Source organism: Cheilinus undulatus, linkage group 24, assembly GCF_018320785.1.
Source record: "Cheilinus undulatus linkage group 24, ASM1832078v1, whole genome shotgun sequence".
Taxonomy (NCBI): domain Eukaryota; kingdom Metazoa; phylum Chordata; class Actinopteri; order Labriformes; family Labridae; genus Cheilinus; species Cheilinus undulatus.
Genome location: NC_054888.1, coordinates 6,234,571 through 6,246,949, shown reverse-complemented (window position 1 = coordinate 6,246,949; position 12,379 = coordinate 6,234,571). Strand labels below are relative to the sequence as shown.

The 12,379-nt window shown below is 38.4% G+C and overlaps 1 protein-coding gene across 1 annotated transcript; it reads left to right on the top strand.

Moving 5' to 3' along the window:
* The first annotated feature begins 656 nt into the window (after positions 1-656).
* LOC121506064 (thioredoxin domain-containing protein 2-like) lies at positions 657-12,047 on the top strand. The gene is made up of 2 exons (XM_041781565.1): positions 657-2,353; positions 10,002-12,047. The coding sequence occupies exons 1-2, from the start codon at positions 1,261-1,263 to the stop codon at positions 10,007-10,009; spliced, it is 1,101 nt and encodes a 366-aa protein (XP_041637499.1). The 5' UTR covers positions 657-1,260; the 3' UTR covers positions 10,010-12,047.
* Positions 12,048-12,379: the final 332 nt, after the last annotated feature.

Below are 12,379 nucleotides of genomic sequence, written 5' to 3'. Positions count from 1 at the left end.
GACTTTGTCTCCTCAACTGTTCTTGAATTTCTTTAGATGGCGCCATGATGTGTTGCTTTTTTTGAGATCTTTTAGCCCAGTGGTTCTCAACATGGGGGTCAGGGCCCCCTTGGGGGTCGCGTGACACAGACTGGTCTCCAGATGCCTTTAAAAACTAAATTGCACACTCACACCAATATTGTCTTATTTTAATCAGTCTTCAGCACTTTCTCACCAATTTTGCCAAATTTTAAATCACTTTTGCCACTTAAAACCCATTTTTGTCTATTTTAAACACTTTCCACCACTATTTTCTGCTTAGTTTTGCCATTTCTAAACCAGGTCTTGGCACTTTCCACTTATTGTTGCCATTATTAACCCATTATTGTCACTGTTAACCACGTTTAACACCCATTTTTTTCCCATTTTAACCACATTTTAATATATTATGCCCATTTTTTCCAGTTAACCCATTTCTGCAAGTTTCAACTAAATTTTTCTCCCATTTTTGCCACTTTAAAACCCATTTCAGCCACTTATTAATCCCCTTTTAGCACTTTTTATGCAGTTTTTTCCACTGTAACCCATTTTTACCATTTTTTGCCACTTTATTGTAATTTTTGCCAGTTTATCCCATTTCTGCTACTTGCAAAATCCCATTTCACCACCTTTTCTATCAGTTTTAGCCATTTAACCCATTATAATTCTGTTTCTAAGAAAAGGGATTTACATTTTTAAGAGGGCTATTTACTATTGAGCAAAAGAATTAAAACAAAAAACGTTTTTTTTTTTATAACAGTGGTTAATATTCAGGTTAGATATAATATAATATGATTTTGCTGACCTCCATGGTCCCCCAGTTCAGCTGGGCTCCAAAGCTCTCCCATGAAATTGGACTCAGCTTTACAAAAAGTACAGTTAATCAGTTAATTCAGGGTTTATAAAGAGGAGGTTTCCATATGGCCAGGTAGGTTTGGTAGGCGTTTCCCCTAAATAAATGAAGTCATCATTTTAAAGTGCATTTTGAATTTACTTGGGCCTTCTTCATCTAATATTGACAAAGTTTCTCTTGTTAAAGTTCATCGCCTCTTGGGTTCGCTCCACTGTCATTAAATCTTTCCTGTTTCTCCAGGGACTCTTGACTCCCTGCGCCCTCTGGTGGAGAATGGAGAAAGTGACGAATCCGACTCTGTAGCCCTCTCGTTCTCCTCATGCTCATCACCCCAACCATCACAATCACGCTCATCTTCATCCTTCTCACGCCCATCGCTTTCTCGCCAAATGGCCGAGCGTCTGCCTTCATTTCAAGGGAAAGACCTAACAGATGCTCGCTGTGCTCTCGCCAAAGTCTTGACGTCGTCTATCAGCAAAGGGGCGCTTGTGAAACGTTTGAGGAGTTCTGCCACTTTACCAAAATTACACAGTAGCTCCTCCTTTATTTCAATGCCATACAGGCGATCAGAGAATGGCGTCATCGATGTAGAGCTTGATCCCGTTCATACACCCAGCCTTCCTACTGAGCAGGAGTGGGAGGATCCCGTACAGAGAAGGGTTCTGACTACTTTTAAAGTGGTTCCATCTAAGACATATCATTCAACAGATGGAGAAATCACTCTGGAAGTACCAGAGCAGATACGAGTAGAAGAAACGCCAAAGGATGAAGCTTCCACCGAGGTTGATAAGGCTCAAACTGAGACAGAGGAAGATCCATGTTCACTGCATGAATCGAGAACTGAATCGCCTCTGTTGGGCTCGGATAATTCTCCACAAGAGGCATTGAGTTCTCCTCCGGATCTGCCTGGTTTAGACAAAAATCAGGATTGTCAAAGCTCATCTTCATCTGATGTTGGAGACACAGTTGAGAGAGATGAAGACGATGAACTTGAAGTGCAAGCCGAAGAAGAAGAACTTTCAAATGACTCTGAGATCAACCTCAAAAATGAGGATGAACATGTTCAAAGCCCCAGTTTAGAGCCTGTAGAGATGGATGGAGATGATTGGAGTTTGTATGTTAAAGATGAAGATGTTAAGGAGGAAGATGAGGACTGTTTCCCTCCCCCTCCTCCTCCTGTTTTCTTTGATGAAGACGAAGTAATAGAGGAGAAAGAAGATGCTCCTAACTCCTCTGTACAATCAAGTCCAGCCTCCAACGGGCAAATACAAACACCCACCGGGGAGTTTCTAAATGTGCCCTCTACATCCTGGCCTTACAAGTCTTCAGCTGCACAGGACAGTATCGCTGTAGCCCCGTCCAGGTTTGCACAGGCGGTGGCGTCGGCGGTGCAGAGGTCCCGCAGGAAAAGTTCAAGCTCTCAGGCTCCCAGCGGTCCACACAGCACACTTCCAACATCACCCAGGTCTATATACCAGTATGGTGAGTACCACTGATCATGTGTTTGTTGGGTTTTTTAGCATTTAAGGAAAGTGTAGTTAGGTAGTGGTTTAAGTTGACTCTTGCCAATGCTTCCAAAGAGAATTCAGTGTCTACAAAGAGTTTTTAAAAGAGCCTGAAAACTTTTCTCTTGCAGCTTTTTTCTTATGAAAGATTGGAAATGTTTATCACTGTTCAGTTGTCTCCTGACTTGTGTGAATTAACTGGGTCAATCTGTAAAAGAAGATGCCATCTTGAAGGGCAGATTCCCACTAGGATGACAAACTGTGGTGCTGCTTAGCTAGAGAAATGACAGAAAAGAGTTCAAATACGTCAACACCCTGAATACATTTGGTGTATGTCATATTCCGATTCAATGCAAAGTATTATTACGTTTGGTCGAGTAGTCTGGAGTTAGGAAAACACTCAAAACAGTAAAGTTAGCACTGCTTATTTAAGATTGGATAACAGGGACACTGGATAAGCTAATGTTAGCAACACTAGCTCTACCAGTTTGATCCTCTTTGCAGGCGAACGTCCACATTCCTGTGCTGAATATTGTCATTAAATATTTGGATTATCCTCCTGAGACCTGAGCTTTTGTTTGGAATGATTATTAGTTCCTTCCACTTACTTGAAATAATAGGATAAGTTTGGAATTGATTTTGGCAAAAATTAGTGTCCAATATCGACACAAATTCCCTAAAACAACAACCAAAAAAACCTACCAAAATTTCTGTGAAAAATTCTTAAACATTAAAAAAAATTCCCATAAAAAGAACCCAAAATTTCTTCAAGCATTCCTCAAACGTTTCAACTAAACTTATAAAGCCTACATTTTAATAAAAATTGTATTTAAAATACAGATTTTTTTAATCCCCAAAATGCCAAACTGAATTTCCCAAAACAAATACATTTCCAAGGTTCCATAAAAAATGACATGCCAACAAATTCTTCTGAATTCCATTACATTCTCGAAATATCAAAGGCTACCCCACCCCCCAATTCCCAATCAAATTCCCGAAATTAAAAGATAAATTTTCAAAGTTTCCTTGAGCATACCTAAAAATTTCTTAGCAAACGTTCCCAAAAAAATCCAAATTCAATTTCCCCAAAAATACAAATTCAATTTCCCAAATTAACATAAAAATGACAAACCCCCCCAAACATAAAAAAATCCAAAATTTTCATGCAAATTCTCAATAATAATACTTACAATTATACTTTCGAAAATATACAAAATTATGTACAAAATATACAAAGCATTTCAAAGAAGGAATCCCAAAATCATCCATTGAAATCCCTGAAATTTTTATTGCAAATTCTCCCAAATACACCAATGGACAGTCCAGAGAATCTTCTCAAAATTTTGATAGAGCCAGAATGTCACATCCTCATATGTGCACGCAGGGTCTTAGGAGGTTATGTACGACTGTAAACTGAACCAGCCTGCCCACAGCGTCATCCTGATTGTCTTGATCAAAATGGCGCTAACAGTACTGTCCCTTTGAGGTACTATCGCTGATATCAGTTCACTGTTGTTTACATTCAGCTTAAAGAGGATTGAATCAGCATGGCAGTCGCCGTAAACTGGAGTTATGGGTACTACATCCATTCTTGATGATGGATTTAACTGAACTCTGGAGGATGTTTAGTTCCTTGGAATATTATTTAAATCTCCTGACTTCTACTTTTCAATAACTTTTTCTCTGAGTTGCTCGGAGTGTTCTTTTGTCTTCATGGTACAATGGTAGCCAGGAATATTGATTAAACAGCGGCTGAACCTTCCAGACACAGGTGTCTTTATGCTACAATCACTTGAAGCACATTCACTGCACTCAGATGAGCCACTAATTGTGAGACTACTAGCACCAATTGACTGGACCTCTGTTGAATTAGATCAGTCCATTTAAAGGGGGTACATATTTATGAAATCCTTTAATGTGTGAATTCAAAAATGCATCACCGATGTGCCTCTGAGTACAAAGATTACACACCACAATCCTGCAGACCATTGAGTCACTGGGAGGCAGCATAAGAATGCTGGCTGGTCTAGTGTTGAAGTTACACGGTGAAATTCCCACTGGAGGTTCGATTCAGACGCCACCCCTCTCTGGAGTCAACCGTCTGCGGGCATCGCCATGAGCCAGCACAGAAATAAAATGCGGAAGTGCAGATTGTAGCTTGAAAAGCATCTGAAATTCAGCCTAGCAGAGTTTTTGTGCTACACAAGCAGGAAGTTTTCCTCACAGTTAACACTGAGGGCAGTGAAACGCTGCTCAATTCCATGTGATGTCAATATTCCAGAGGAAGCACAGACACAGAAAATCAGTAAATTTGCACTTTAATGCAAACGTGATGAGGGTTGTATGTTGCTTTACCCTCACAGTCAACTGAATGTGATGGGAAATACACCCACACACTCCTGATGATGCAGAGTAGCTGAGTTTTAAAGTGTTAACCCAGAACAAATAACGCTTCGGGATATTTTTATAAACTTTAACTTACTAAACAGTCACTTGAAATTTAAAACACAGTTTCAGACAGCTTTAAGAGACACTGGTGGAGTGATAGACCCTTGTTCCCTTGTTTTTAATCATTTATTCAGATCCCCAGCCACAACCAAAGCTTATAGGGTCCAGACAATCAAATATGTTCTTTTGGGGTTAATGCACCTTTATTTTAGAGGAGGAGACATGCAGGTAACATCAAACCTGGGCCGTCTGTGCCTCAGTTATTATCTGCCTTGTCTGTACTTTTTCATTTTTTAAAAGCCAAACAAGATTGTTTAAGTCATAGCTCTCAGTCATATGACTGGTGTTAATGCATGGATGGCAAAAAGAGTTTAGGCTACCGTTCACCACTACATAGCACAGTCTGCCAGAACTTCACTTCAGAGATGTTTATTATCATTTATATGTACAGTCTTAGGAGAAAGTCCACAAAAGTACAGACGGTTTGATGTGTCAGGGTCAATAAAGCTGCTGTTTAAGCTAACGTTAGCTAGCTAACGTTAGCATCAAGTTTGTCAGCTGTCACTTTCAGTCAGTGTTTGAGGGCAGTAATGTTGGGTAAAGGCAGTCATATGTTGATAATATTTTACGCCAGGATTAGGAGACGTTGTCCCTGTCTATTACAAATTATAGAGACAGCAGAGCATCCAACAACGTTGATCTAATCTAATTTCTTCTGCACTCTTTAGCAGTCGCTACACATAGGAACTTGAATTCTAGGGATGGTAAATATGGTGCATTTTCTAAAAACACAGCAAGTCATATTTTCATGTTAAGAATCTTGAAGAGTTTGGACTTCACAAAGTAATTGTTGACATTTTTTAAAGGTGTACTTTGGGGCTTTTTATGCCTTTTATTGATAGAGGACATTAGGGGACAGAGTTGGGATATGTGGGGAAGTAACCCCACAATAGATGGACTGTTAAACATTCCACTACAAGGGATATATTTTACATCCAGCTGGGCAAAAGTCTGTGTCTGGACAGGGCAGAACCTTTGAATAAATCTAAGAAGTCCAACCTATCAGCTTTGAAGGAAAAGGAGTCACAGGCCCGACTTGAACCCCGGTCCAGTAAATAGGGCATGACCTAATCGTGAGGCTATCTGAGCCCCATGATTATCGACATCTGAACTAGGACAGCCCTACTATTCTAATGAATGGAGTCATAATCGTCTTATTGATTTAATGAATTAATTACTTTGTATAGTGTGTCACCACAGCCTCCTAAGACCCTGCATGCATGCGTACAGTTGAAACCAGAAGTTTACATACACTATATAAAAAGGCACATAAACTTTTTTTTCTCACCATCTAACATTAAATCAGATTAAACTTTTCCTGTTTTTGGTCAATTAGGATTACCAAAATTATTTCTATTTGCTAAATGCCAGAATAATGACAAAAGGATTTTTTTTGACAATTTTTGTTATTTTCTTGAGAGTCAGAAGTTTACATACACTAAGATTACTATGCCTTTAAACAATTTGGGAAAGCCCAGATGATGATGTCATGTCTTTGGAAGCCTCTGATAGGTTTATTGACAACATTTGAGTTAATTAGAGGCACACCTGTGGATGTATTTTAAGGCACACCTGAAACACACTGCTTCTTTGTGTAACATCATGGGAAAATCAAAAGAAATCAACCAAGATATCAGGAAGAGAACTGTGGACTTGCACAAATCTGGTTCATCCTTGGGTGCAATTTCCAGATGCCTGAAGGTGCCACGTTCATCTGTTCAAACAATTATACGCAAGTATAAACACCATGGGAATGTCCAGCCATCATACCGCTCAGGAAGGAGACGGGTTTTATGTCCCAGAGATGAACGTGCATCTCAACCCAAGAACAAAAGCAAAAGACCTTGTGAAGATGCTGGCTGAAGCTGGTAAGAGTGCGTCATTATCAACAGTCAAACGAGTCCTGTACCGACATGGGCTGAAAGGCCACTCTCCCAGGAAGAAGCCATTACTCCAAAAGAAACATAAAAAAGCCAGATTACAGTTTGGAAATGCACACAGGGACAGAGACCTTAATTTCTGGAGACATGTTCTGTGGTCTGACGAAACTAAAATTGAACTTTTTGGCCATAATGACCATCGTTACATTTGGAGAAAAAAGGGGGACGCTTGCAAGCCTGAGAACACCATCCCAACTGTGAAACATGGAGGTGGCAGCATCATGTTGTGGGGTTGTTTTGCTGCAGGAGGGACTGGTGCACTTCACAAAATAGATGGCATCATGAGGAAAGAACATTATGTGGAAATACTGAAGCAACGTCTCAAGACACCAACCAGGAAGTAAAAGCTTGGGCGCAAATGGGTTTTCCAAATGGACAATGACCCTAAGCATACTGCCAAACTGGTTACAAAGTGGCTTAAGGATAACAAAGTCAGTGTTTTGGAGTGGCCATCACAAAGCCCTGATCTCAATCCCATTAAAAATTTATGGGCAGAGCTGAAAAGGCATGTGTGAGCAAGGCGGCCTACAAACTTGGCTCAGTTACACCAGTTCTGCCAGGAGGAATGGGCCAAAATTCCTGCAAACTATTGTGAGAAGCTTGTGGAAGCATATCCAAAACGTTTGACCCAAGTCATACAGTTTAAAGGTAATGCTACCAAATACTAATGAAATGTATGTAAACTTCTGACTCTCAAGAAAATGATTTTAAAAAATGGTCTAAAAAATGATCTCTCTCATTATTCTGGCATTTAGCAAATAGAAATTATTTTGGTAATCCTAATTGACCAAAAACAGGAAAAGTTTATTCTGATTTAATGTTAGACGGTGAGAAAAAAAAAGGTTATGTGACTTTTTATATAGTGTATGTAAACTTCTGGTTTCAACTGTATGTATGAGGACATCACATTTGGCTTTTCTACAACATAGTGATAGTTTCTGCTTGTTGAGATGATTGTCCAAAAATTACACTGAAGTTTGAGTAATTTGCTTGTAATGTTGGGAGAATTACCTTTGAAACTTTTAGAGATTTTCATGGAAATCTTAGGGAATTTGCTTGGATATTTGGGGGAATCTGCTTGGAAATTTTCATAGAAATTGTGGGATATGTTTGTATATTTTGGAGTGTTTCACTGGATGTTATGAGGAAATTTGCTTTAAATTTTTTTGGCACTTTCAAAGGAATTTTATGAAATTGGTTGGTTGGTTTATTGACTGATCGATATTTGGAATGTACTAATAAAACACAAAAACAAAATCTGACAACAAAATTAAAAGGAAAGGAAAACATAATTTAAAAAACAACAAAGCTAAAAATTATAACAAAATGATCTGTTTGTTTGGCATTTCCAATTTGGAATTAGGAATTAGGGAAATTTATTTCTAATTTCTGGGGATTTAATCTAGAAATTTGGGTGGTGTCCTTTGAAATTTTTTCAAGAATTTAAATGAAAAATTCAGGGAATTTGGATGAAATTTTACTGAAATGTTTGGGGAATTTTTAAAGAAATCTTGGGTTTTCTTTGTATTAGATACTTTAAAAAATACACCCTAAGAGTTTTCACAGGAATTTTGAGTAATTTGTGTGGATTTCAGAAAGGAAAATTCACAAGAAATTCTGAATTTTTCTCTGAAATTTTGCTCAAACTCAGCTTTAATCTGGCTGACTTCACCTCTCAGAGACCGACACTATATCTTACTGACTGAAGAAAAAATCTGTTTACAATGATGAATAACTTTAGAAAGCATGAAAATACTGATATATCTTAATTTTAGTGAGTACTTATCATAGGTATGTTTTGGTGAAACAGATTTTTTAGTTTGAAATTTATTCAAGCTGCTTTATTTTAGGAGTTTAGTGAAGATGGTCACTCTTGGGTGAGAGGAGTTTAGAGAAAATTAAGACACATGAGGGCGAGTGACGATGCTCTTAGCTCACTCAGCATCCAGCGGTGTCTCTGTGTCACATTTTAGTGTCAGCTCAGCTCAGCTGGAACCTTACCAGAGATACCCACTTTAAAGAGTACTAAGTATGCCTCATAATGGAAGGGAGACACTTAAATGTTAGGAATGTGTCAACAGAAATAAATAGAGTGTACAGTTATTCTATATAAACAACCTAATTATATACAACATTGAAAATAAACAATGCATCATCGTTGTTTTTTGTCATTAATCTAAAAAATACATCTTAGTTTGGTGTTTGCCCTGTGATGAATGCTGGCAAACTTTTTAAAAACATGATTATTGAATGCTGCAATAGAGAAATTCTACCCTCTAGATCAGGGGAGTCAAACTGAATCACAGCAGCTGAATTTAGGTCTGAACTGAAACCTAACAGTCAACAACCAACCAGAAACTGTTTTCACCAGTGAAGAAATACTAAGGAAAACAACTTACCACTGATAATTAATGATTTTCAGATTAGAACACATAAAAATTCAAACTTTAAAGGTTCAAAATCTGCGATAAAAAGTCAAACTTAGTTTAAAATGTTAAAAAATGAAACTAAAAGTCAGATTTATGTTTTAAAAAAGCAAATATATGAGATGTAAAGATTAAAGAATGAGTTTTGAATATCAAAACACAAGCTAAATTTCTAAATAATGAGATTAAAATGTCAAAATATGAGAGAATTCAAAATCACAAGTTTAAAATGTCAAATTATGATATTAATTTGAAAATGAGTTTAAAATGTCAGAATGTGAAATAAAAACCAAAATTAATTTATTTCCCACATTCCTTACTTTTTATTATCTAATTATTTTTACTTTTTTTAATTTTTATGACTTAATGGTATTTTAAATCATTATGGTTAAGTTTAATTTCTATACTGTAGGATATTTTAACCTTTATTTAGCCAGGTAAGTCCCACTGAGATCAAAGATCTCTTTTTCAAGGGAGACCTCTGCAGACCTGTACCAGTGGGCTAGTTATAATAAAGATATGTTATGATCCTGCCGGCCTTTTATAACGGTACCATGGGCCAGATTTGGCCCCCGGGCCGTGAGTTTGACAACCCTGATGTAGAAAGCAGAACCTGCATAAGTAGGACAGCCAGATATTTACAGAGACTCTGAATGCGTGATGATTTCTGACGTCTGCATGTTGATCACTTCCTATAGAGGAAAGATTTGATGTAAATATTCCTGTTTTCCTTCTCTCCTCTCTGCTGCAGGTGCCTGAGCGGCTTCCTCACACGGCTCTGAACAGAAGTTTGTGTTTGTCAGAGTCCATCAAGGACACCAGGCTGTCTATCAGTGACCTCCACACTGATTTAAAAAAGGGAAAGCAGGTTAATTCCTAAAAGGAGCTGCTTCAGATTTAACATGAAGGAACTAATTTTATTTTTTCTATCTTCTTACGATGTGTTCTGTCTCTTTTCTGTTTGATTTTCTGCTCACGAGTTGAACATAAACATTTTCTGTTTGTCAAAGACGCCAAATGCACAGGACATGAATTGTTGAACTGACAACGTCCTGTTTTCTCTTTACTTCCTTTTGACTTTTCATTTAAGACGTGCCAAGGCGGACATCATGCTGACGTGAGAGCCGCTTTTTGTGTTATTTGTGTGAACTGAAAGAACTGGAAAAATAAGTCTTATTCTATATTTGTGCCAGGATTTATTTCCCCTCTGGGAGTATTTTTTTTTTAAGCTTTAAGACGTGCAGATTGAAGTAAATCTCACAAACTAAGTTTTGCTTTTGTTTGCTTTTCAGCCACCAGGTGGCAGTAGAGTATTGTTTCTAAATGAAGACCCTTGTAAAACCATTTATGAGCTCTTTTTCTTCATGTAAAGTAGTTTGATTGATCACAAATGTCACATTTTGTACTACTTTAAAAGAAAATACCTGTAAATTATATTTTCTAATTATTCTACAGCCATAAATGAAGTAAAGTGAAAAATCAGTTTAATTTATTTGTTTTAAATAAATTCAGGAAGGCCACCCTAAGTCTGAAAATCCAAGTCCTAGAAACTACATGGTGATATTTAATGTAGACGTGAGAATTCCCTGAATTTGTAGCAGCAGAATAAATAAAAAACATCCTCATCGGAAGCATCAGTTTTATGCCAAGCATCTCAACACCTTCCTGAATAAACTCAGTCCACTTTGCTCACATGCACACACTGTTATGTCTTTAACGGACCCATACCTCAGGGCAATACTGCATAGCTATACTTGGGTGCCAAAAGAATCCGCACTACTATACGTATTGATCCAGCCCTGGCCTTGGAGGAACAGCAAGGAGCTAGAGACCTAGCCAGAACCGCCTGTGGCTAAAGCTCCACGTTTGCCAGGCCTGGACTGAGTGGGCTCGCTTTAAGACTTTCTTTCTCTCTCTCTTTCTCTCACTCTACCTGAGGAGAGATAGGAGAGAGAGAGAGAGAGAGAGAGGGGAGGACGGGTTGCTGGTGGATGATGGGAGGTGACCGTTGACCCTGTCGTGTTTCCGCGGCGCTCCCCCCAGAGGGGGCGCCCGGCCCTCAAGGGCACAGCCGTGTCACACTGCCGTTGTCATGGAGAATGCCATTACCGCCCCTAAGGGAGAGCCACGTCTAACGTTAAAAAAAAAAAAAACGTCTGTGGAAAAGGAAACATGCAGGAGAGGAGCTCTTTTCCTGCCCAAAGCAATGATATCCAATGTTAGTGACAACTCTGGCATTATCCTTTTTTAGCGATGAAAGGTTGAATTTCAACCTGAGCGGCCATGTTCGTCATTATACAGACAAAAGAACCGCCGGTCCGTAATACGCCATAGCATGAAATGCTAGTCTGTCATGTACATTTAGAATCCAGATGCTTTCAGCACACATGAACCTTTGAACAAAAATCTCCACGCAGAGGTTCAGTTGTCTCAGGAGATGAGGCGAACAAACACTTCAGTCACATGAGCACATCACGGTTTAAACAAACTAATGAGGAGGCCTCGGTTTGAATGTAGGATCAGCTGAACAAACGCGCACCGTTTAGCCACGGCTATTTTTATGCCATGTAAATATGTCAGACAAAGAGGTCTGTATTTGTTTTCTATATTTTTCTCCATCCATAGGAACATGATATCCATGCAACATGATGAGTACAGTATTCTGTAGCACGCCTAACCCCTGAGAGAATGTAAATAAGAAGAAAAAGAGCTCATGCATTAAGGCTGTCAGTGGTAATGCATTAACTGTGATGCATTTAACATTTTTGTATTTTAACCTCATGTGTTATTGCAGAGTCTTCCTGCAGTCACAGTCATGTGAAATAATAAACTTCACCTTAATGTCCCATTTAGCTTCCCTTATATCCTAAACAATCCATAACGACTTCCTTTTTCCATGGCGTGTTTAACGGCAATCTTCAAACAACCCAAAGTTTCTGGTCTGTATGCAAACAGGAAGTACTCAGGCTTTGTTAATTCCAAAATAAAACAAGCACTTTGAAAAAGAATTTCAAAATGAAACCAAAAGGAGATTAATCAAGATTAACTGTAGGAATTTTGAGATTAATCACAATAATTTGACAATCCCAGTTTATTTTATTTAAAGCCCATAGTGGTAGTAATGCAGTT

What these genes read in the sequence shown, in the direction of transcription:
- LOC121506064 (XM_041781565.1), top strand. Translation starts at nt 1,261, where the DNA reads ATGGCCGAGCGTCTGCCTTCATTTCAAGGGAAAGACCTAACAGATGCT.